The 24,932-nt window shown below is 35.4% G+C and overlaps 2 protein-coding genes and 1 long non-coding RNA gene across 6 annotated transcripts in view; 1 reads left to right on the forward strand and 2 right to left on the reverse strand.

Moving 5' to 3' along the window:
* The first annotated feature begins 2,596 nt into the window (after nucleotides 1-2,596).
* Nucleotides 2,597-7,683, forward strand: LOC121739438 (beta-parvin). 2 transcript variants are annotated; one of them, XM_042131918.1, is made up of 8 exons: nucleotides 2,597-2,674; nucleotides 2,798-2,927; nucleotides 3,446-3,535; nucleotides 3,767-4,038; nucleotides 4,291-4,481; nucleotides 5,045-5,159; nucleotides 6,638-6,881; nucleotides 7,436-7,683. In XM_042131918.1, exons 2-8 carry the CDS (start codon nucleotides 2,810-2,812, stop codon nucleotides 7,510-7,512), a joined length of 1,107 nt encoding a protein of 368 aa, XP_041987852.1. In that variant the 5' UTR covers nucleotides 2,597-2,674; nucleotides 2,798-2,809; the 3' UTR covers nucleotides 7,513-7,683. The 2 variants fall into 2 exon arrangements, with proteins under 2 accessions (XP_041987852.1, XP_041987853.1); XM_042131919.1 differs by having other exon boundaries at nucleotides 2,643-2,658.
* A 1,727-nt stretch (nucleotides 7,684-9,410) lies between these two features.
* Nucleotides 9,411-9,870, reverse strand: LOC121739440. Its single transcript, XR_006037448.1, has 2 exons — nucleotides 9,806-9,870; nucleotides 9,411-9,553 (listed from the first exon to the last, which is right to left on the reverse strand). It is a non-coding gene; the product is annotated as an uncharacterized LOC121739440 (long non-coding RNA).
* A 6,535-nt stretch (nucleotides 9,871-16,405) lies between these two features.
* Nucleotides 16,406-24,932, reverse strand: part of LOC121739435 (ecotropic viral integration site 5 ortholog) — a 74,486-nt gene continuing 65,959 nt past the window's right edge. For 2 of the 3 annotated variants that reach the window (XM_042131915.1, XM_042131914.1), the window contains exons 12-15: nucleotides 24,230-24,421; nucleotides 23,086-23,349; nucleotides 22,432-22,533; nucleotides 16,406-17,655 (exon numbers count right to left, since the gene is read on the reverse strand). In XM_042131915.1, coding sequence (XP_041987849.1) covers nucleotides 17,470-17,655; nucleotides 22,432-22,533; nucleotides 23,086-23,349; nucleotides 24,230-24,421 — 744 coding nt within the window. In that variant the 3' untranslated portion in view covers nucleotides 16,406-17,469. Of the gene's footprint in view, nucleotides 17,656-21,176; nucleotides 21,227-22,431; nucleotides 22,534-23,085; nucleotides 23,350-24,229; nucleotides 24,422-24,932 lie in introns of all 3 variants that reach the window. The other variant, XM_042131916.1, reaches the window with a different exon arrangement.

The following is a 24,932-nucleotide window of genomic DNA, read 5'->3' on the forward strand; positions in this document are numbered from 1 at the left end:
GAGCTCTTCCTTTTTGTAAAATTCTAGGAATTCTAAAATTCACCTTTCACTCCACTCCATTTTTATTACATAATAATAATAATAATAATACTAAAATGCGAAACTAATAAATATAATACTTATTATACTTTAACAACAAAATAATATAATCTTTTTGTATGTGTTATATCTTAAATTATGACTTATAAGTTTACACAATGTTAACTTACTAATGCCACGTATGTGGCATTAGTAAGAAAAAGAAACGAGTGTAATAACTAATAACATTGTACTAACGTTATAATAATAATAACATGATAACATAATAATATATAGAACATATAAATAATGTAAGCCTATTTTAATATAGAATATAAAAATAGGCTTATTTTCAGTACAGTGTACTGAAAATAAGCCTATTTTTTATTCAAATATGTATGTTCAGCTTTGTACACGTCCTGTAGGGTCCAATGAATAAGGAAACAGAATAAGGAAACAGATGGAAGCGACATAACTACAAAAAAGTGTGGCCGGCGCCATATTGCCAAGAACTAAACATGGCGGTCTATAGTGATGGGACACTCGGTTGATATTTGTCGAGGATATCGATAAGTAAGATGTTATAAGTGAGCTATTAAGGTTAAAATCTTTTAAATAAATGATCAGATTCTTCATCTTGTATTTTTTAAATTCGATAAAAAAGTACATCAAGTAGTCAAATACATCAGGTAGTCAAATCTACTAATTTCTATGTTGATTAAATATCGAAAATCAAGCCATGTTATATTCTATTCTATCACAAATCTTATTTATTGTCTAATTATTAACTAAATTAGCACATACGAAGTCAAGCCATCGGTAAAATAACAAAAATTTTAGTAATAATATAAACGTACCGATCCAAGGACAAACTTTTTAAAATTTCTTCACTTTTTTATTTAACCACATTTTAAATTTAACCACAGATTCTGCGTATTTTACTTTTGATTTTGACAGTCGATAAGTGGCCCCATCCCCACTAGCGCGCGAACCGCGCGCGACGCCGCGAAATTTCCGCGAAACGTGAGTGTGGATCCGGTTCGCATATTTTTCGCACTTCGCGGCTGGTTCCCCGACTGCATCCCCACTCGCGCGCGAACCGTGCGCGACGCCGCGAAATTCCTGCGAAGCATGAATGAGAGATCCGATTCGCATATGTTTCGCACTTCGCGGCCCGTTTCTCGATTGTTGTCGGTTTTCGGTCCCGCGACAAAGAGATTTTTTTTAAATCTTTATTTTAATAAGGGCTTTTGCCATACAAGACATGCCAGCATTGTTTAGTGAACAGAATATAATTAATCCTACTTTATTACTTTATAAACTTTATTTACTTTATAATATTATAAAGGCGAATGTTTGTTTGATGTATGGATGTTTGTTACTCTTTCACGCAAAAACTACTGAATGTATCAACTTTACAATAATATAGCTTATACATTAGAATAACACATAGGCTACAATTTTAACTGACTTTCAAAATGGGGGAGGTGTTATGTTTGTTTTTTATATTCAACGATTACTCCGCCGTTTGTGAACTGATTTTCAAAATTTTGCTTTTGGCGTACAGAGTGTCATCCCAATTTGGTACTATACTCACAAAAGTGGTGATCTGATGCTGGGAGCCATGACTAATCGAGGGAACTCCTTAAAATTTATATGGAAACATGCGGTGACTTCGGTCACCACATGTTTCCATATAATCGTGGGAAGTAGTCTAAGCATATGCAATCAACAAGTAAGATTTTGCACCAAGGTATACCATGATTAGATTGGGAAGGTGCTGAGAGAACTCCTTTGCATTGCTTTAAGAACGGAAAGCATATGCTACTATGCAAATTACATTCATCATCACTACCATATTATACCTTATAAAGTTATATGCATCCCATGATTATGAGCCTATTATGACCCATTGGTACTTTTCATAGTCATTTAGATCAAGATTCGATTTTGTCAAGCGATTTAAAAAATATTTATTTGTTTGATTGAACACGTTAATCATAGCAACTATTGGTCCGATAAAAAAATATTTTAGTGTTAGATAGCTCATTTATCAAAGAAGGTTATAGGCTATTTTATCACGCAAACTAATAGGACCGAAGAAACAGAGGAAATGTGGTTAACACGGAAAATTATTAGCAAGAGTGGACAAAATTAGTCTGAAATAAAGTCTTATTTATTTATCTCACGAACTACTAAAGCAATTTTGTATGTTATTTGGCACAGATATAGAGTAGACTACGTGAAGAGAGATTAGCTTATTTTTGTTGCGAAAAAATGTACGATTTCCGTAAAATTCCTAATAATTTACGCGAGCTAAGCCGCGTGGGACATCTGGTTTATAATATAAAGTAAAATAAATTTGGCTCAAGGGCGCAAACTATAGTGCGTCAAGAAAGTGAAGAAAATTTTAAAAAGTGGCAACTTTGCGAACTTGTCGCGAACTTTGCGAGTGTGGATCAGTAAATTTGGCAGAATGCGCGATCCGCGGCGCGCATCGCGCCGCGAGTGTGGATCGGCAGATAGTAAACTAGACAGTTGTCAGTTGTCACTTTGTTCTTGTCAATAGCTTGTTGAGAAATCCTAAAATAAACTTTTGTGATTTTATAATTAAAAAGTATTTAGTTTGGTGGTTTTTATGTGTTTTATATCGCAGGTAAGAATACTATATACTAATAATTTCACATTACTGTAACCCGTATTACTGTGATGTAATTTAATGTTATAGTAGCTATGAGGTAATACGTGAAGTGAATCATTATGTCCTGTTTCTCCTTAGTTAAGGTAAATTATGTCTTCACCACGCCCTAAATCCCCACGCACCCCAGTTTTACCAAAGAAAGAGGATAAAGAAGAGTCCTTTTGGGATAAAATCGGAACCATAGGCAGGAAAAAACGTATAAAGGAAGGTAAGAGGTTTGGAATGTTATTTTATGTGGGCTGACATAATTAGGCCATGAACACATATGGTACTACTATGAAACCAAATTCAAGGGAATCACCAGTATTGGCGGCCGCTTAGGGCTTCATGAATTAATGTACATATAATATATAATATGTAGTAGGACAGGGAAATTGCGTGGGTTTCGTCTACCAATGTTATGATTATTAAAACCACTTGAGTTATCTATAGCTGTAATAAATATTCAACTGATTGATGTTTTTATTTCAGTATCTTAGAACTATTAAAACATTTTAAAGTGCTACTTAGGTCAAGCTAAGGAAATATAGTTTTGTATTCATATAATATGCACTTGTTCTTCTTGTATATTATACTTAACCAAAAAAACAATAATAATTAATTTTTAATCACTTTAAAAAAACTAACATGTCATGTTTATCAAAAGAGTAAAAACCTAAAACTTAGTCAAACAATGTTAAAATTACTATATTTTTAAAACAATTGTACAGTACATTTTTATTATAGTTCAAGAAGTTCAAGCAGAGGGTAAATATGCTATTGACTCTCCTGGAAGCCCCACCGCACCAGAAATACCTCCCGAGGAGTATAGCTTGAGTAAGTCAAAGTTAATTATAACACCATTCATCAAAATAAACTTTTGTTGGGTTGTTAAATTGATACTAAAGCAATGGTTATATTAAATACATGGTCACATACCATCTTTGTCATCCTGTCAAGAAGTGAAAGTCACAGCTTGCTAATTAGAAGGCTTTTTAAAAGCATATTGCTATTCAATACATTTACATACTATACATTAATAGGTAAATAATTTGTATTTTGTATTAGATGAGAATGAAGAGAGAGCCATTATTGAGCCGAGATCTTTGGAGGATCCTCGTGTCAAAGAGCTTATCCAAGTTCTCATAGATTGGATAAACGATGAGCTGGCTACACAGAGGATTATCGTACAAGACATAAGCGAAGATCTATATGATGGACAAGTACTGCAGAAACTGCTGGAGAAACTCACTGAGACCAAGCTTGACGTGCCAGAAGTGACACAGTCAGAAGAGGGACAGAGACAAAAACTGGATGTGGTCCTCAGAGCTGTTAATAGGGTATGTATGAATGTGACTATATAAAAATCAAGAAACCTAACCTAAGAACCTTTTCGTTACATGGAGAAATGCTTTACTTGTCCCTTGCAGATTGGGAATATCAGCCGGGGTATAGTAAGAGGAAAGTGATACTAAGTTTACAGAGTTCATCTAGTACATAATATTTTTAAAAAAATATGAGGTTTTTATTAATTATTGAATCAAAAGTTTTGGAGCTACCAATTCATTGCGTTACAATACTATGTTCAACAGGTGTTATATGGGACCTCAAAGTCGGTGCAGAAGTGGAGCGTCCACTCTGTACACTCGAAGAATGTGGTATCCATCCTCCATCTACTGGTGGCGCTCGCTCGTCACTTCCGAGCACCCATCCGTCTGCCAGAGAATGTTAGTGTCAATGTGGTTGTCGTGAAGAAAGATGCACCAAACCAGCTGTCTCACAGGTAATTGTTTGTCAGCACCCAAAGGGTTTCGTACCATTTGAGAGCTAAAAAAGGCCAAAAAATTGTATTTGTTTTGTATTATTTAAGTACAAACTCTAACTATCAGAATTCTTGAGATACATCCTGGAGACATACAGACATCAAAGTCTTAGTAATAGGGCCCCATTTTTTACCCTTTGGGTAAGGTACCCTAAAAAGGGTTTCATGCCGAAAGTTTGAAAATAGTACCCAGTCACTGTATAGTTTATATGAAAGCTTGTAATTTCGTGGTCGTCGTAAAGATGAATTCACTGAGCCGGTTGGGTCACATGCTAGGGTTCTTTGACTTATGGGGTAAAAAAGTCGAAGAGAATGTAAATCATTACTTCACCATGCCATGGGATGGAATTGTAAAATAGCGATTAACTTTTTAAAAGTCATTACAAGAGCCTTCTCTTGTAATGAGTAAATTTTTCAGATGTCTAAATTTAAACCTGTACTGCTGCGTTGCGTGGCATCACTTTTAATCGTAAATTTTGGACCCTGGACCATTTTACAATTTTTTTGTATATTTTTGTCTGCAGAACATACATTGAAGATATAACAACGACATACGATGACTTAGGTATGAAGTGCGAGAGAGACGCATTCGATGCGTTGTTTGATCACGCCCCGGACAAGCTGCAGGTGGTTAAAAAAGTAAGGCATTTTTCAATACTAGTTAGCCTCATTTCTCCTCATCACTACAGCGTAAATAGGGAATATTTCGCAAATGTCAGAGCAGAGGGCGTTACTAGCACTTACAGGAAACAATCCGACATGTTGCACACGTCAAGGTATCAGAATATTGACAGAAACGTTGTCAAACGTCACGAGAGGGAGATATTTATGTTCATCAATATCTCCCTCTCGTGATATCATATATATCATATCCTTATCCCTCTCATAGGTTGCCCTAAAGTTTCACTTCAGTTGTGTAGTCTAAGACAATAGTTACACGCTGAGTCTGGCATCAGAGTCCATCAGTCTGATGGCAGAATGATAGCTGCAAAGTAAGTAATAAAAGAAAATATCAGTCTGTCAATCGACCGGTTACGATCAATTCAGACCGCAACGCAATTCATTTGTAAATTTGTATTGAATTGACAGACTTGCATTCAGACGTCTCACGCAATGGGCATTGTCCAAAAAAAATCACATGTACTTTTTATATTTTTTTTCGTTAAAATAGGGTATTTTAAGAATATAAATTAAATAATTTTGAAATTTATTGGCTAGTTTTTTCTCAATAAATTTTTAAAGTTTCGCTCTGACGTCGTCATCGGCCGCCAATTGACCTCTGCATATGTTTTAAATTTCCTTTCAATCTTATTTATAATGGCTGGTTCGTCAAATTCAAGTTCTTATTATGTGAAAGCTGATACGAGAAGCCTACCAAAAGTTCGAAACGTAATGTTAGTCGAATTTATTGCTAATTTAACGCCATTGAAGGTCAAACAAAGGTTAAACGTATTTGTTCAAAAATATAAGTAACTAATGGATATTTTTTTCGTTTATATACAGAAAAACGATCACTGACCTTATTCCTCTAAATGTTTTTGTAATAAGCAAAATTAAAAAAAAATGGACAATCCCCATTGACCGACTGCTCTAGGGCGGTCGCGTTAAAATTTGCACCGACCGCTCAGGAACTTCTCGAGCGGTCAAGAACTGAGCGTCCGTGGCCTAATGGGTAGACCTTTTGTTCGCACTCTTAGAGGGTGCAGGTTTGAACCCGGGTGGAGGCATGTACCTATGAAACATTTTCTGATCTCAAGTACATAATACGGACGCTCGTACGGTGAAGGAAAACATCGTGTGGAAACCTGCACATGGTTGGTCCCAGACGTATTGACTAGTTCTTTCCTCTGGACTAGGCCGACTATGATGCCAGAATGCCGTATGCGCTTGGGCAACCATACGGACATTTAAAAATCTTGTCCCAGGCACTACAGTATTTGAGGAGTGGTTACTTCGCTCTGAAAAATACTGTATAAATCATCCATAACGGATGTAAAGGCCTAGTTTTTTTTTGATGCAAGATGCGGTTCGTCTATGGCCGGCCTAGACAATTTTCCCGTCATTCCTGAGTACAGACCAAACTGACCGTGTAACCAACTAACACTCCTTATTTTCAGTCCCTCATCACGTTCGTGAACAAGCATCTCAGCAAGGTAAATCTCGAGGTGTTGGACCTGGACAGCCAGTTCCATGATGGCGTCTACCTGGTGCTGCTGATGGGTCTGCTGGAGGGGTTCTTCGTGCCGCTCTACGAGTTCCACCTCACGCCGCAGGACTTTGACCAGAAAGTCCACAATGTTTCCTTCGCCTTCGAGCTGATGCAAGACGTTGGACTCGCGAAACCCAAAGCGAGGCCGGAGGGTAAATCCTTATCTAATTAATGTGAAAGTGTGTCTGTCTGTTACCTCTTCACGCATCGGTTGAACCGATTTATAAGTGTGTACTTTGTAAGACGGGAAAGGACATAGGACAGTGTTGCGTGGGCTATCTGGTCCAACTATAAACCACTCTCATACTCCTACTTAGTATCAATCTTACGATGGTCTGTATTAGTTGTAGCCTGTAGGACATAAGTCAAGGGACCACTCACTACTCAGACTCGTATGTGTATTACAGCTAAGATTCTTCTCAAGATCATTCTTAAGATAGTTTTGAATTAATTCAGAAACGTATCGTACTAAGTTTTTATGCGTGGCTTAAATTAACTGAGCGCAAAAAGCGAAAGTATTATTAACTGTGAATTGTGATGTCAACATGTAAAATTGAGAAGTTGTTTTTTGACTGTAATAACTGAGGTAATAACTAATAAGTAATATTGTAATAACCTTCACACTCTTGATATTAAACTGGTAAAAAACCACCTTAAGACTCTGAGAGCATCAACCTTTTCAAATAAAATATTCCTATTTTTTCAGATATCGTGAATCTTGATCTGAAATCTACACTTCGAGTTCTCTACAACTTGTTCACAAAATACAAGAACATGGCCTAAGCCTAAGACAAAGTACAAAATGTCGAATCTAATAAATAATAATAATGTAATGTATGTTTAAAAACTAAGATTTATAGATGTATTAACAATTATAGTAATAGATTTTATATTTATTAACAAATATTCGCATCGTGCCTTTACATGTTTACAAATTATATTACTAATGTACTATTCGGGAGTTTTATTTTGACCGTTTATTTTATTATGGGCCTGTTTCACCACTTCCTGATAAGTTATCCACCACTTAACTTGACAGATAGAGTATGGAGAATCTGTCAAAAAAGTTGTGGATAGCCTATCCGGCACTTTATCAGGAAGAGGTGAAACAGGCCCTAAATGTAGCTAAGTAAGATTTATACCGGAATCCAGGTTCATTCAGTGAATTCTTCAATCATCGTCAACGAAACTTATCGCGGCAAAATGCACGGTTACTGCGCGATAGGCAACATCTAGTAGATAATAATTGTACTATCAGAGAAGTTGATTCCTATGCAAATCGGGGACCTAAGTAGCTTGGTTGCGTTACGTCAAATCCATAGATTAAGGATATAAGTAGATGGATTCTTAGCTCGCCAGCGCGTGGCCATTTTATGCCTGTGTGCAATTGCCATAGTGTGCGTGTAGGGATGGGCGTATATCGATAAAAATATAAAATTAGACTACAGCCATCGACCAATAGTCGACCATAATTTTATGTTATAGATTTTTATCACGTTATAGATTTATTATATGATACATATTTAATACACATCCATGACCCAGGAACTTATGAAAACTTTTTGTTCCGTCGGCGGGATTCGAACCCGCGACCCCCGGCTTGAGCTGCCAACGCGCTCACCACTGAGCCACAGAGGTCGTCTGAGTATATGAAAAATGAAAATACTTTTATATAAATAAAATATTTAATTATATAATTTCACAAATTGTTAAAAATATACATAATTTGTATACTCCATAAGCCACGAAGGCTTGTCCGGAGTGTAATATCAATAAAATCAACAGTTTTTATAAGAAAACAACAGAAGAACAAAAATACTTTATTATACTTATTTACTATTTAACAGCAATTTTGTAAAATAACAATTAATATGTATTATCGAAGAAATAAAGACGTTAAAGCATTGTTGGATACTCGTGACGGGACACATAATAATATAATGTGTCCACTGTCCCAACACCAGTGTCCGATCTTTCAGTCAATACAGTATGCCATACATCATAACATGTAAGGATCGGACACCGGTGTTAGGACACATTGTATAATATTACACAGTACACACATATTAAAAATTAGAAATTAAATGTAAATGAAAAATATTCAAATATAAGTTTTAATTGAAAATGTTCTTAGTCGCAGCTTTTGAAGTAAATATAATATTAACTTCTATATAGGTTCCCAATTGTCATCATCATCACATTGACCTCTTGGAGCATTTCTATTAACCTAAAAATAATTTGTTTATTAGTATTAATATTCAAAAAGTATTTATTCCATTTTTTGCACATTACAAAATTTGGACATGTCAAGATTTAAATAAAAAAATATGAAATTAGCAATTTTTAAATATGGATTACGGGGAAGGTTGTCTGCTTTATAATTATTAGACTCTGTTTAATGACTGCATTTGTGTATCATGCTACAAAAAATTACGTATTGCGATATGAATGCAGTCATGTTCTTTAGATCATTTAAAATGGCATCCATAACTTAAAAAATGTGGTTTGATCCACAATTAATGACTGCGAGTACATACGAGTATTGAATACTTAAATCCATATTATAAAAATATAAACTTTAGCTAACCTTAGTATGCCTCGAGAATTATACTGAAAACAGTTGACAACAGTCTCCTTAACGGGGGGGTCTCCTGAGGGTGGTAGTGATAAGGGGGATTTTCCTCACTTAAACCATCCCTCCTCACTCCATCTCACCACCAGATTACTCGGTTATAATCTAAACTTAAAAATAATATTATCTTCATTATAGGTCTCTCCGTCATCACCATCATATTGAACTTTTCTTTAGAAGCATTCCAAAAACCTAAAAAAATAGTTGGTTTAGTGACATTAAATGAACTTAATACTATAAAATATATACATATTATAATATTGTATACGGGGCAATATGCTTTATATAAGTTTTCCATACTTAACCCATCAAGCCCCAAGCGGAACCCAGGTGCCGCATAACAACTAAATATCTATTGTGTGATGTGTCTGGTATTTATTAAAAAAGAGTAATGCCAGGATACTATTTCAAAAAGTAAATCCAAGTAACGATTTGAGTACTTACAGGGGGAAGGTGTAAGAGCTGTTGATCATTTTACTCTCCGTTAGAACTTTTTTATTTCAATAAAATTATTGTTTCAAACTTACGTTTGAATTGATAATTCCAATATTGTGATGCCTTCATATGGGAGTAAGGATTAAAAACTTGCATGAAACTTGCGTCTAAATATTTCTGTTCGTCGTCTATTTTGAAGCATTTTCAAATCCTGTAAAAAAAACATTTAGTCCATGACAATATTTTTATCGATATAAATTTATACTTCAAGCAAGGTGCATCCCTAAAGCACACGTAAAAACCTTTTTATTTCATAGAAATTAGCCTTATTGCTGCTGCGGAACCCTTCATGGGCGAGTCCAACTCGCACTTGGCCGGTTTTTATTTATTATAATTACCAGCATTGGACATTAGGCATAATTATTGAATACGTCAAACATAATACGTCAAATTTAAAAATTTCAACTTCAGTTCTAAGTCGGCATACTCTATCATTCTGTCTACTCTGGTTGAAAGATGGTTGAAAGAATGACTCTGATAGCTTAAAAATTCACCAAGATATGACAATTCAAATATCTCATAAAAATAAAAAAGACCTGCCCGAAACGCTCAATACAAAGTGCTACGAAAGTATGACGTCAGTCTTTCGTAGTTTGTACGCATCGGGAGTCAACTTTGTTCGACAGGTATATTAAATATTGCATTTATGAAAGTGGTTTCATAACAAAAGTTGCTTTTAATTGCATACGTTATCGAATTGTAGGTATACAAATATTAAGAAATTTAATTGAAAAAAAATTCAACTTAAATATCCAACTTTGAAGGCGCATAGCAAAAAAAAATACAAATGCTATCAAGCTGAAACTTTGGGAACACTTATTTTTTACCGTGATTTCTTTATTTTATTAATAAAATTCGCTAATCTTTGACCTTGTCATCATCCCTATTGCATAGGAATCAACTTCCTCGATGGTAAATTAAATAATATTGATATTATATTGTTATTATTTATTCTTACAAGTAAGACTCTTGCTACACTTTAATATGTTGTGGGACGTAAAACTTCCAGGATGTTTTTACAGGTCTTACTTAAAGAGATTTAATCATTACTTAACTTTAATCTAATGTCATCATGTATGTTGATTTATATATGTACTTGGTTGCAAATAAAAATTTGAAATTTTTAGTCGAAATCTTGATAAAATTAATGTTATGTGATATATCTCTAATACCCAGTTTCTGAGTTTATAACCGGAGGTTATGTTTTTACTATTGCTTTTGATTAGCTAGCGTCAAATTAACCAATCAACAACGCTGGTGAAAAAATAAACTCCTGTCAAAACACTTCAGAAACCGGGCATGAGAGCCGCAGTTAGAGCTCAGACTTAACTCATTTTAGAGCCCTTATAAATAGTTGGCTCTTATCTCTAAGAGCTTGCTCAAGAAGTGTTTTGAGCTGTTGTCCTCATTAATAAACCTCACTTGGTTACAGCTTTTAAGTGCTTTACCTATATCAACTAAAAGTGCATGTACCATCAAGGAAATTAATGGCAAAACCTGTCTGTGTGTCTCCAGGCTGTATCTCAAGAACCGCTATAGCTAGACTTCTGAAATTTTCACAGATCGTGTACTTATATCTGTTACTTCTAAAATCACAGATCGTGTACTTATATCTGTTACTTCTAAAACTAAAAGTGCATGTACCATCAAGGAAATTAATGGCAAAACCTGTCTGTGTGTCTCCAGGCTGTATCTCAAGAACCGCTATAGCTAGACTTCTGAAATTTTCACAGATCGTGTACTTATATCTGTTACTTCTAAAATCAGTGGTTGCCGCTATAACAAATACTAAAAACAAAATAAATATAAAAAAACACTATTTTTAGCCTATTGTGGTACGTAACCCTTCGTGCGTGAGTCCAACTCGCACTTGGCCAGTTTTTATTTACTTTTCTCATTCGGTAGCGGCGCCCCTGGATATAAGGCTATCTCCTATAGTATATCTCAATGGATCTACGTAGGTCCACCATCTGCATATTATGAATCAACTTCTCTGATACTTGATAGTACCTACTCAGTTTATGAACTTACCAATTTTTTAAACTGCAATTTCTCAGGAACGATGAGTCCTACAAGAAATGTTAAAGAGTTTTTTGTAGAAAATTGCGCGATCTTTGACATTGTTTCACCTAATTTTACGATAAAATTGACCGTTTTCGAGAAAAACCTCTAGATTAACATTCGATTAGAAATAGAAGAAATAAAAATAAATCGCGTCTGTAGGTACTATAATTTTTCAATACACACTCAGCGCGAGGCGTGCCGCGTGCAAACTGACGTTTAGTTATCTTCTATTGAACGTGAAGTGTCGCGTCGTGTCACGTGTGTGGTTTCACCTTCATTCATATATTATATTGAAAAGTAGCTCATTCAAGCTTGTTATACCTCAGAGTAAAAAGAAAAAGTACCAGTTTTATTACCTTTATTTCATTAATCAAACAAATATCATTGAAAAGCTACGAAATAAAATAACATAATAGAATAACTATACATTTTGAGTGCTGGTGGTATATTATACATTAAAGCCATAAAAATTGGTCTTTACGCTTAGCAAATACATATTATATTAATAAATTAATTGTAAGCAATGCCACGTTTAATCTCAATTCCGTACTTTCTGGTAATGTGTAAGAAACACGAAAATCGAATTAAGAATGATCAATATTTTGGGAATATAATCTACTGCTTATATTATACAGGATGTAACAAAACATAGTGATAATAATTGATAATACTTTAACTAGAGTCTAGGGTGTCTATGTGTCCCTAATATAGAGTTCACTCTGAAAGTAGCAGCGCTGAAGTGGCAATTTTTTTGTCATTTGTATGTCAAAGTCAGGAAATTGCCCATAAAAAAAGTAAAAAAGTTGTTCTTTCAGCGCTGCTACTTTCACAGTAAACTCAGGGTACTCATACACACCCTAAAGCAGTGTTTCCCAAACTTGTAGGGACCGTGACCCATCTACAAGAAAGTTTAAAGTTCGCGGCCCACCTTGTGTCATGAAGACAAAAAGCGGTATGTTGCTGCCGCTGACCATATCATCATCGTCAGCCTACTGCCGTTCACTGCTGGACTTGGGCCTTTTCTAAAGCTCCTCACCACACCCATTTCAATTACAAAACGTACCGTACGTAAGTACGACAATCGTCCTAAAATTTCAGGGCCCACCCAAAATCTACCCGCGACCCACACTTTGGGAAATGCTGCCCTAAAGTATTATCACTTACTTAGTTTGGTTACACGTCTTGTATATACGATTAGACAAAAAATATATTTTCGAAGTAAAAAAATCATCTTATAAATGTGTAATTGTTTTAATATAAGTTGGCACTATCAGAGAAGTTGATTCCTATACAAATCGGGGACCTGAGTAGTTTGGTTGCGTTACGTCAAACCCAGCTGACAGATCACAATTAACATTGAATTGACACATTCGACAAATAACGTTGGTCTGTCAATTGCATAGGAATCAAATTCCTCGATGGTACATAATAACATTTTTTTTGCCTAAAAGTCTTAATACAAGTAGGAGGTCATATGCTCAATCTGCAGTTCATTTCACAATGCATTTTATATTATTTTTCAAAAAAGTTAATTACATTAAGTTTACATTAAGTAGTTAAAAAATAAAAGATCTTCAGTGTCAATTCACAACCGCAATGCTTCGAATTTCATTAAAATGAGATCCTAATATCGAAGTAACACTTTTATTCTTCTCATTTTAAAACACATTGCTTCATTGCGGTAAAATTATGAGTATTACGCATAAATCATAATATAATACACTGACACTTGGCTCTTAAACTATAAAGATACAATTGCTAAGTTACTAAGTACATTATGTGAAATCTCGTACAAAGAATGTGTGCTTGAAAACCCTAAAGACACTACATGTACTTACATATTATAAAACTACAAAAATTATCAAATATATTACTATAGAATTATATTAATATACCTATCTTAATTTGCCACACCATATATAAATGAAGAAATTACTGCACATCATAAAAAATAGTGTGCGAAAAATTATTAAGTTTTAATAAGAAGTAATACTGAGAGCAAATTATAGATGGGTAAATAGAAAAAACTATAGGGGTTCTGAGAATTAACTACGGAACCCTTATGAAAACGGAAGGAGGGATTGGACGGAAATCAGAAGAAGCTTAAGAAAACAATTATCTTAGAATTGACTCTTGCTAGCATTATAAAGTCTGTTTGAGATAAAATATAATGTATAACTGAAGCTGCCTCTAATAAAATAAAATGAAAATAAAATATTCATGCACATAATATTAATAAACAATAATAAATTATTTAATTCAAAACTAAAATAATATACTTCTTAGTTCTTAACGAGTTTTTCGGCACTATCTCCTTGTCTTTATAACCGTATTTACCTTATATTATGTTACAAGATATTAAAATTAAATAAAAATATGGAATGTTAAAAAGCATACCATAATAATATTTTCAAAATACTTTCATTTATTTCATAACGTTTATAATACTTATAAAAATAATCATGACGTTAAAATACTATTATAAATCGTTTATAAAAATAACAATTATGTTTTGGCATTTGTTATTCGATAAGTGAAATTATATCAACATAATTATAATATGTTAGATCTGATGTTTGTTTTGCTGTGAGGAGCTGTTCAAAACAGATAATAAGGTAAGTTCACACAAGTAGTATAATAATAATTATTTATATTCTATTTATATTCTAGCGCAATGCTTTTCAATCTTTTTCAAACCTTTGGTACGAAAAAATATTTCGCGTCCCTTTGTGCTTTTTGATCAAGTATGTAGTTTTTCGTTGTGTAAAATTCTTCTACTTAATATATCAATCTTTTTAATTTTTATATATTTTATAGTTTTCTCGACCTCTAGCGATCCCCTACAGAAGCTACGCAGCCCACAGGTTGAAAAACACTGCTCTAGCGAATTCACTCGTACGCGGTCGTGGATATAAGTAGGTCGATCAAATTCTTGAGAAAAAAAGGTGATCAAGAAGGCAATTATTTCATCATCATCGAGTTGTCTTTGCCAAATAGTGCCAAGATAGGCAGTCTTTTCATCAATGCCAATTCCGAGTTAGGGTTGATTCAGACCACAATGCGACGCGTAGATGCATTTCTAAATTTGTATGGATTGGACAGATTTCAATTGCGTCAGACGTCTTGCGAATCTGTCAAATCCATACTAATTTAGAAATGCATCTACGCGTCGCGTTGCGGTCTGAATTGACCCTTATAGGGACAACTATAAAATGTAAATTATTAAAAAGAAATAAAAACGAGAAATCTATCTTCAACAGAAGCTCCATTGATTCGTTGCATTGGCACATGCTCCGCTTTGCATGTCTCAATAATACTAGATGCCGCCCGCAACTCGAATGCGCCGAAAATTATCGCGTGGGAACCGTACATTTTCCGCAACAAAAGCCATTTTAACGGGCTTTGGCCCACCACACATTCCCACCACTGTATCTCCAGGATCGACAGCGGTATCCAACCACGAAAACCCTTTGATATGATCTCAGGGAGCCCGAGGGACATGCTAAAGCTGTCTTGGGACCCGCAACGAATTTCGTCAGAAGAAGATAGGAGTAGGAAGTATACATTTTCTTGCGCTATCCATAACATCATCGTAACTCAAAGTGTCTGCATACTAAATTCCAACAAAATTGGTTCATCAAATATAGTCTGTCAAAAATGTGAAGAAATTAAAAAATGGCAACATCGTAGTGTCATCCCTTTTTTAACCGACTTCCAAAAAACGAGGAGGTTATATGTTCGGCTGTGGTTTTTTTTGTATTTCTTAGATTGATTTGAAAGGGATGACACTACGATGTTGCCACTTTTTAATTTCTTCACTTTCTTGACACACTTTAAGCAACTGTGCATATTTTTTTCGGAATAAAAGTTATCATATATGCCTTTCCCGGGGAAGTATTTGCTTATAAAATTTTATCAAATTCGGACAGACACACGGACTGACAGACTGACAGATACACTACGACGCAACGAAACAATGCGCCGACGCTTTAAAAATTGGCAGCCGGAATATTTTTTCTATGTAATATATTCACGCTAGATACTGTATACTAATATTATTACATCGAGTTATTTATAAGATAAGTCCTAAAAACACTACATTTACATTAAAACTGTAAAACTTTAACTCGATATTATTATCAAACTACACGAATTCCTAATTTTATACTAGCTTTAAGAAGCTGTCACAAGTAAAATGCTATTGCAGACCAAACGTTAATCTTACGACTAAGCAGTATAAAAAAATTCACATCCTACACTTTGTCGGAATGTTATCTCGCTAACGTCTAGACTACATTTAATTGACTAAAGATTAAATTAATAGTCGTGTTCATCTTATTTCTTTATTGCGAAAATTTTTGACAAGACATTGCTCATGTCAAAATCTTGTCATAACTTATATCATGACAACACCACAAGTCCACAAACAAGTTGTTTATGTTTGTATGTTTTGCCCCGCGTTCCATTAGGCGTTATAAAGGATCAAAACGCTCAAAATAAGAGTCATTTTGAGCGTTTTGATCGTTTTTAACGCTTAATGGAACGCGAGGAAAGTTACACATCAACTTGCGTTGTCATGACATGACTTTGACATACGTGATATTATACGTAACAAAACATTTGCACGATAGAAAAATGAGACGAACACGACTACCTCATTATTATATGTCAGTTGACATGTCCATTACAAACACTACAAAATTCGTATTTAGGCCTTTAAAGGCATTTTTCCAACTCGGTAATTGCACATGTTGTTATATAGTCCGGTCGCGGATCACATAGAAATTCGTACATTGACCCATCGATGTCTATTTCACTCGCGCACCAATTTTGCTACGTTTGCTTAATATTCGTTTGCGAAAGAGACAAGGAGAAATGGAACCATGTACGAATTAATCCGTATACCTTATCTAAAATGGCGGCCACTTTTTGCAGAAACCGCCATGTTAGATCGACGTCACGATACTATTTAAGACGTCTTAGACGTTGAAATTGTCTCCAAAATTTTTATTTTTATTCTCATCTTATCATTATGATCAGATACAATGAGTAGCTTTGAGCTCGAAGTTATGATGCTAGAAATTATGAACATTAATATTGACAGTAGGTAAGTGTTCTAAGCATAGTTTTAGTTCTAAACATACAAATTTTCTATATATTAAAAATTAAATACAGTAAACTAAATATATACACAATCATGTCCAATCACTGAATCTATAATAATATATTTTAATTATATTATTACAATCGTTGAATAACCTAAATATGAATTCGGGAATTTAAGCAACCCTGTTTTACTACACTGTAATGTTACAATATTAATAAATATTATTACTTATATTCAGTGATTGGCCTAATAGTGTATTAACAACGATTATTGCGCAAAAATTGTAGTTTAATATTTTAGAAGCAGCCGCCAAGATGGCGGCTCTAACCGCCAAATTATAAAGATGGCAACGCTAACCACTAAATTATAAGGCCGCCAGCGCTAACCGCTAAATTATAAAGACGCCGGAACCGCCAACTTCTGAACTGGGCTTACAACATTGCTACGAGTTTTTCCTACTGTCGAGCGATGTTGTCGAATTCTTTCTGTTCAAGTCTAGAGATGCTGACGATTCTCTTCTTAGGATAAGTCTTAGCTTGTCATCTTCTTCCAAATCCTCTTCTACTGAGACGGCGTGGGTGAGCGTCCGCCCCAGCGCTCGAGCCTTCCACGCCTCTAATCTCATGACCTAGAATCATTTTAAATATGGTTAAATATTTTAAACATTTTACTCAATCTTAGGCCCAGTTGCGCCAGTCTGCGTTAAAGTTAATCCTGGGTATACTCTCGATTCTCGTATTTTGACAGAATATTAACGTTTCACAGGGTTAACTCGGAATGGCGCAAGTGGGCTTAACTAATAAAGATATTTACGTTGCGTATATTTAAGGATCGCTGTCTTTGTCGGTCACGCGATTTCCAATGTGTCAGACAAAGACAAGTAGACGTTGTATGGTTATTCGCTGTGTAAATATTTTTATTAGTAAGGTATAATACAGCCCCCGAAAGATCCAGTGCATTTTGAACCTTATTTTGACAGTTTCGAAAGCGAAGTTGGATGTCAATAAAATCGGCCAAGTGCGAGCAGGACTCGCGCACGAAGGGTTCCGTACCACAGTAGAGCAAAAATAGGCAAAAAATTATGTTTTTTGTATGGTTATCCCATACAATATATCCCATACAAATATTTCAATTAATTAAATTTTATTATAAATTATTAAAGTACAAATAAAATTAAGTATTTCTTGAATATTTCAAGTGCCTACGTATTACCGTTATTGATATCAAGCAAAAAAATGAAAAAAAAAATCACGTTTATTGTATGGGAGCCCCCCTTAAATATTCATTTTATTTTGTTTTTAGTATTTGTCGTTATAGCGTCACATAATATATATACACTTTCTGTGAAAATTTCAGAAGTCTAGCTAAATCGGTTCTTGAGATATAGTCTGGAGACAGACAGACGGATAGACAGACATCGAAGTCTTAGTAATATGGTCCCGTTTTTACCCTTTGGGTACGGAACCCTAAAAATGTTTGAGATTTGAGTAACGCTTCGCAAGCGCCATGACACTCAACGATGCGTTATGACAAGTGCCATACATTTTTGACATCTAACTGCTATATCGAAACTAGCGAATAAATGTTGACTTTACTCCACTCGGGCTAGCTTGTCGCTAACGGTCGTTGACTCCCTGTCAAAAACTTGTCATTTTCCATATAAAACCACAATAAACAATATCTGACACTTCATTGTCAATCGCGGTTTATATGGAAAATGACAAGTTTTTGACAGGGAGTCAATGACCGCTAGCGACAAGTTAGCCCGAGTGGAGTATAAGCACTCTGATCTTTCCTAGGCTATCAGTTGACAGTTACCACACATTACGAGCACCTAACTACACGCCATATACGACAATATTATTATAACACAATAATTTCCCTCATATTTCTATCTACCACAAACATAGCTACTACACAAACAATCTGATAGATTACTTAGCTGCAGTATGCTTTTTCATTGATTACAACATTGTTTAAAACATCCATAAAAACAGCTTTTCACAACTAAATAATAGCCCTTTGCTCTACTTAATATCTTATTCACCTAAATTAAATCTGTGATATTGAAAACTATTTATTTTTATACTATGTATCTATTTTTTTTCTCAAAATTCTGATAGAAATGATAGCTTTCCAGAGAAAGATTTTTTCTTTAAAATATATCCATTATTTTACAAAAAAAAACTATAATTTTAGTCACAAAAATGAACCCCATTTTTAATAAGGTTAATAAAGTTTATTAATGCATGCTTTATTTCATTATGGTATACTACTTGCACGATTACAGTTTATTGGCATTAAGATTGTAGTATGTCATCATAGCTACTGTCAAAGTGGCCATTTAAAAATGTAGAAATCTCCTCAATTATAATATTTGCAAAGACCCACTACAAACTTAATGTGATTGGTTTAGAGAAGCAAAATAAGAAATGTAACTATTATAGCAAAAAAACAAAAAAGTGACGACAAAGGGCTCCCACAAAAACTGCGAATTCATACTAAAAATGACATTACGATGCGAATTCGCAGATTTATGTGGGAGCCCTTAATTAATACGTACAGTGCGAGATCTTAATCTTCTTGGGCTTTATACATAATATAATAATACAGTTAATTATGTGCAAACTATGACTATGTATACGATTAATATGTTGCATTATTATGTTGACCTTTTATAGTGATTTTTTAAATTATGTGTTGATATACAAGTTTAAGTTTATGATATTATGTTGTTCAGTTAAGTGCCTAATGTTATTTGCAAAAAAACTCATAAACTCATATACTTAATTATAAAATAAAATACAAATAGTACCCTAAATACTTACTTCATGTACAAATTGGAAAACAAAACACATAATATCTTTAACAACCTAATTTTCTTTATAAGAACTCAACAAAGCAAATATACACTCAACCATACTCCATACAAATCCTATTTAAAAAACAATCATGCAACATTCATGCTTACGACACAGTTCCAATGGTATGAACTACGAGACGAGTCACTAAAATTGAATGACAAACGTATAAAATTGACTCGTCTCCTAGTTTGGACCACAAACGCTTAGAATTTCGTATATTGACACAAAGGTTCGGACACTAAGTTGATCAAGATTCGATCAAGATCAAAATTCAATCTATTGCATATCGGCTTTGATGCGCTTGTCTGGTTTATATCCCTTATATCTCTTATATCTATATCCCTTCGATCGCGGATTCTTGGACATGCTATTGTATTCTATTGTTGTCGCGATCACCGGTGCTCTTATGGGGCTTGAAGGATTAAATCTCATTTTATAAATGCCCTTCGATTTTGGTGTTTACGATACGGACCACATTTTAATATTTAAAGTTTAATTTTAAAGATCTATAAGGCCTAAAGCCTGCAGTTGACATTTAATACCATAATATTATATCATGTTATCTCTCTCATATATGCTAGAAAAGACACGAAATTTAAAAAAAAGGAACAGGAAAACTAGATTGGCGCAAGCAGGTAGAGTATATTCTGCTACTAACAAACTATATCATAATCGGCGAGGTCAATGTACGATTTCTAGCGAGGTCAATGAACGATCAGAAAAATTGATTCATAGGCAGTCGGCAGACCTTTGGTTTGGTTATTTCAATTAAACGTTAGTCGTGAATCGTGATCTGTTGACTAGGCTTAACATAAAGGGGGCTTTTCGATTTCGACCGCGACCGATAAAAATTCAAATAAAAGGAAACTTTATGAACTAGGCTATAGGTTTCATTTTGCTCTACGCCACTACAAAGCAGTGGCTTCGGTAGCTAGACGAATGTCGGAAGAAAATGAAACCTTCATTGCATAAAGTTGCATTTTATTTGAAAATTTGCCGGTCGCGTGCCGCGTGGATCGGAAAACCTAGGGTCAATTCAGACCGCAACGCGACGCGTAAATATGCATTTCAAAATTTGTACTGTATTGACAGATTTCGTGAGCGCGAGACGTCTTGCAAATCTGTCAAATTCATACATATTTAGAAATCCATCTACGCGTCGCGTTGCGGTCTGAATTGACCCTCACTCGACCAAATCACGTAGATCCGCCTATGAGTCAATTTCTCTTATAGTACGATTTGTAATGCCCTCTGTGAAGGTCAACATAACGTTAAAGTAACTTACTCGAGCCACTTCCAAGGCTCAACGTCCGGCGTCGTTATCGGCGTAGGGTACTACGTGACAACAGTGAAAGCCAATGTACAAACAGACAAAAATTCCGTTACCAATTTATATATATAATTTTTGTAGTGATATAGGGTGATATTAGAACGATTCCAAGAGGCCTCTGTCAGTTAACGCCGAAACGAAAAATGCGGCAACAAAATAAAAAATAGCTATTGAAAATTGAGCTTTTTTCACTGCAATTACTCTACTTTAATTAAAATACTCTACTGCAAGACACAAAAAAGTGCGTTTCGCAATAAAATTTTCTGTAGTAAAGAAATTTTATAGTCACTTGTTAATTCGTTTTGGTCTCAACTTGAGCTTAGACCTGCCGTAACTTCTGATACTCTCTTTACCTCACCAGGGGTCCGATTCTCAAACCTCAAAAGTCATTTAGATCGCAGGCTAACACGCTCACGCGCGAGTGTGATAGCCTGCGATCTACTCTTGAGAATCGCCCCCCGGTTAAGAGGCACAAATTATGATGATGCCTCCACCGACTTGTAGAGGCGTCTTTCCTCAGAAGAATAATAGTAAGTTTCGGTAAGTTTTTGAAAAAGTTGTAATACCACCCAGCACAAGTGCCACATTTGGTGTAAGTCATGAAAAGCAAATTTACAAAATATTATTAGCAATTTTATGGATATTATTAATAATCATGATAAGTATAATCATGAATAACAAATAACTGTTAAAACATGACTCAAAAGTGCAATAAAAAGTTAAATGTGGTTTAAAACGTATGTTTTTAAATAAACGGAACTCTAAATGAGTTAATGCTCTATTAAAAATATCTATTGATCTTGTTTAAAACCACAAAAATTGCATAAAACACTTACTTTTGTTAGTGGATAAAGCAAAGCTATTTATTAACATTTTATAAAGTATTTTTTTAGTTGTAACCTTTTATAGTTTTTATGTGCATAACAAAAAGGTTGTGAAATCGTTGACCCTATACTGTTATATGTTGTATATCACTGTTTTTTTGTACCATCGAGGAAGTTGATTCCTATGCAATTGACAGACCAACGTTATTTGGTCGAATATGTCAATTCATGAATTGACATGTCATGAGTCGAATCACGAATGTCGATTACATTTCTGGTCGGCGATTCTATAAAGAGGAGACAAAGAAAACGTGATAGCTAAGCCAATTTAATGGGATAAGATAACCTCTGGTGCTTATCGCATAGGAACAGATATAACAACTTACGTCGGCCTTCAATTCAGCAACTAGCTCTTGCATCTCCCTCACTCGGTCCGAGTCGTCGACATTGTTACTGCGAAGTTCACCTTCTGTAGCCATCACTTCGTTCTGGAATATTATTAATACAAATAAGTAGAAACTATATTTTTTCGGCCGTAAGTTATGCGAAGTCGTGACTATCTGGACTGCTGCCGGAAAATGTATCTCTTCATAATATATACTTACTTAATATTATAAAGCAGAAGAGTTTGTATGTTTGTTTGAACGCGCTAATCTTCGGAACTACTGGTCCGATTCCTATCTCTAGTAGGGCAAAACCAGAGATAGATTAAATATTGGGAATGGCCGTTAGTAAATTACTAAGACTTAACGGGACCCTATTACTAATAGTAATCCCGCTAAAGTTTCGTTTTTACCCTTTGGGCATGGAACCCTAAAAAAGTTAAAACTTAAGAGGTGTCAAGGGACACCCGGATGGAACGAAGTTATAAAAGAGAGAGAGAGAGAGAAACACGCGCTACCGCACGGCTTACAACTATAGCATTTTTGCTCTAGTTGTAATATACCGACACTTTTGTGTCATGTCGTTACAACTTTTTCCGTCTGGCCCCCCTTCGCAAGACGCGATAAGGAACTTCGTTACAATAAAGTTGTAAATACCTTGAGTTTATACTCCGAAACTTCAGTCTCCAGTTCAGCTATTCTCTGTGCGTCTTCCATGTTCTTGATATTCGCCTGCATGGACTCATACTTGGCCTTGCTCTCAAGGTCAGTGTATTTGTGTTGGAACTCCCTTTGGCGGGCCTGTAATGCCCTTTCTCTCTGCAGGGCCGCATCTAGGGCTTCTCTTAGCTCCCTCAACTCTTCGTCCTGTCGCCGCAGTTGATTTGTGGAAACTTGGACTTGAGTACGCAGCTCCATCTCCTATAATCATTGTTAAAATGAAATATATTTTGCAAATATTATGAATTGATAAAACATTATGACGCCAATTAAAAATAATATTATAGGGCATGCACATTGCACCATTTTAAGATTGGTCGAATCTTAAAATGGAACTAAACTGGAGTGGTCAATATACGCCTGTATAATCTACCAATAAAGTAAAATAGCTTCTAGTAATATATCTACGTCTGATTTCGATTTATTAAATACTGTATGCAAGTTTTAGGTATCCAGCGAGCACAACCCGCTCACTCCTCAACTCACGAAAGAGACCTAAAACCGAACATTGAGGTTTGACCCTTAAAGGTTTACTCTGCCTATAACATGATGTAGAATGTGAGGGAATATTATCGAAAGAGAGAGAGAGGGAGACAGATGAAAATGTGTCTTGTGTGTATGGAAAATATTTTTTCTTTCTTTACAGATGCGTCTGTACATCATTCCGCTCACTCTTCGCTACATCAAAGATAACCAAAAATCGAACATTGCGCCTAACATGACATAATCTACGGCCGCACTCAGAGACATTTGGCCCGGGCGCGCACTAGCGGCCAAGTCGCGGCGGCCATCGAATGTATGGTGTGGCTGCTGGCCGGGTGGCGTCCAGGTGCGCGTGGTCTATGGCGGTTTCATACTAAGGTATCTATCTCGATGGCCGCCGCGACCTGGCCGCTAGTGCGAGCCCGGGCTTAATGACGATTTAGCTTCAATTTTTGAAGAGTTTGACAGATTATGTTTGGGGCTTACTTATGTCAATATCTTCATTTAATTACAGTTAAGTATGTAATACTCGTCTCTGAATGCGGCAGTTAGAAAGAGAAAAAATAGATAAAAAGAAAGAGATAGAACTAGTTATTACCTTGAGCCTCAACTCCTTCAACTCAGTCAGCGCCTCCACCTCTCGTATCCTGGTGGTCATGAGCTCCTCGTCCAACTTCTGTATATCGCCCGACCGTCCCTCCCAGGCGCGCAGCAACTTCTTAGGGGTCGCCATGATGTCTGACACCACGGTGGACTGGGCTGGCGGTGGCGTCGGCTCTTGTCTGTGCTCCTGGTAACGATAATGTAAATTCTTATAAGAATAACGAGCTTTTGCCCGCGGCTTCGCTCGCGTTAAGAAGTATTATTATATACAAACTTTCATCCCCTATTTGAACCCCTTGGGGTTGGAATTTATCAAAATCCTTTCTTAGCGGATGCCTACGTTATAACATCTACCTGCATGCCAAATTTCAGCCCGATCCGTCCAGTGGTTTGGGCTGTGCGTTGATACATCACTATGTCAATCAGTCAGTCGCCTTTGAGTTTTATATATATAGATGTATCTTCTAAGGGCCTTTCCACACGACGTAATTTCTGCGCACTGACGACGCGCGTTTCTGATGCTCTCGTCTTCTGCGCGTTTTTATCGCGTTTTGGCAAAAATAAAGTTTAAAACTTTAGGCTGCCTTGCGTTTGCTGAGCGTTCAACTTGCGTTATCGACACAAACGAGCGTGACAAAAAAAAGTTGGTTTTTCAGCGCTGCTACTTTCATAGTGAACTCTCTACAAGGAACACAGAC

Source organism: Aricia agestis, chromosome Z (genome assembly GCF_905147365.1).
Source record: "Aricia agestis chromosome Z, ilAriAges1.1, whole genome shotgun sequence".
Classification (NCBI taxonomy): Eukaryota; Metazoa; Arthropoda; class Insecta; order Lepidoptera; family Lycaenidae; genus Aricia; species Aricia agestis.

Excerpts from the sequence above, each read along its gene's own strand:
- LOC121739438 (XM_042131918.1), top strand. The coding sequence starts at position 2,810 with ATGTCTTCACCACGCCCTAAATCCCCACGCACCCCAGTTTTACCAAAG. Across the intron at positions 4,039-4,290 it reads TCCTCAGAGCTGTTAATAGG|GTGTTATATGGGACCTCAAA; the intron begins GTATGTATGAAT and ends TATGTTCAACAG. Across the intron at positions 4,482-5,044 it reads CCAAACCAGCTGTCTCACAG|AACATACATTGAAGATATAA; the intron begins GTAATTGTTTGT and ends TTTTGTCTGCAG.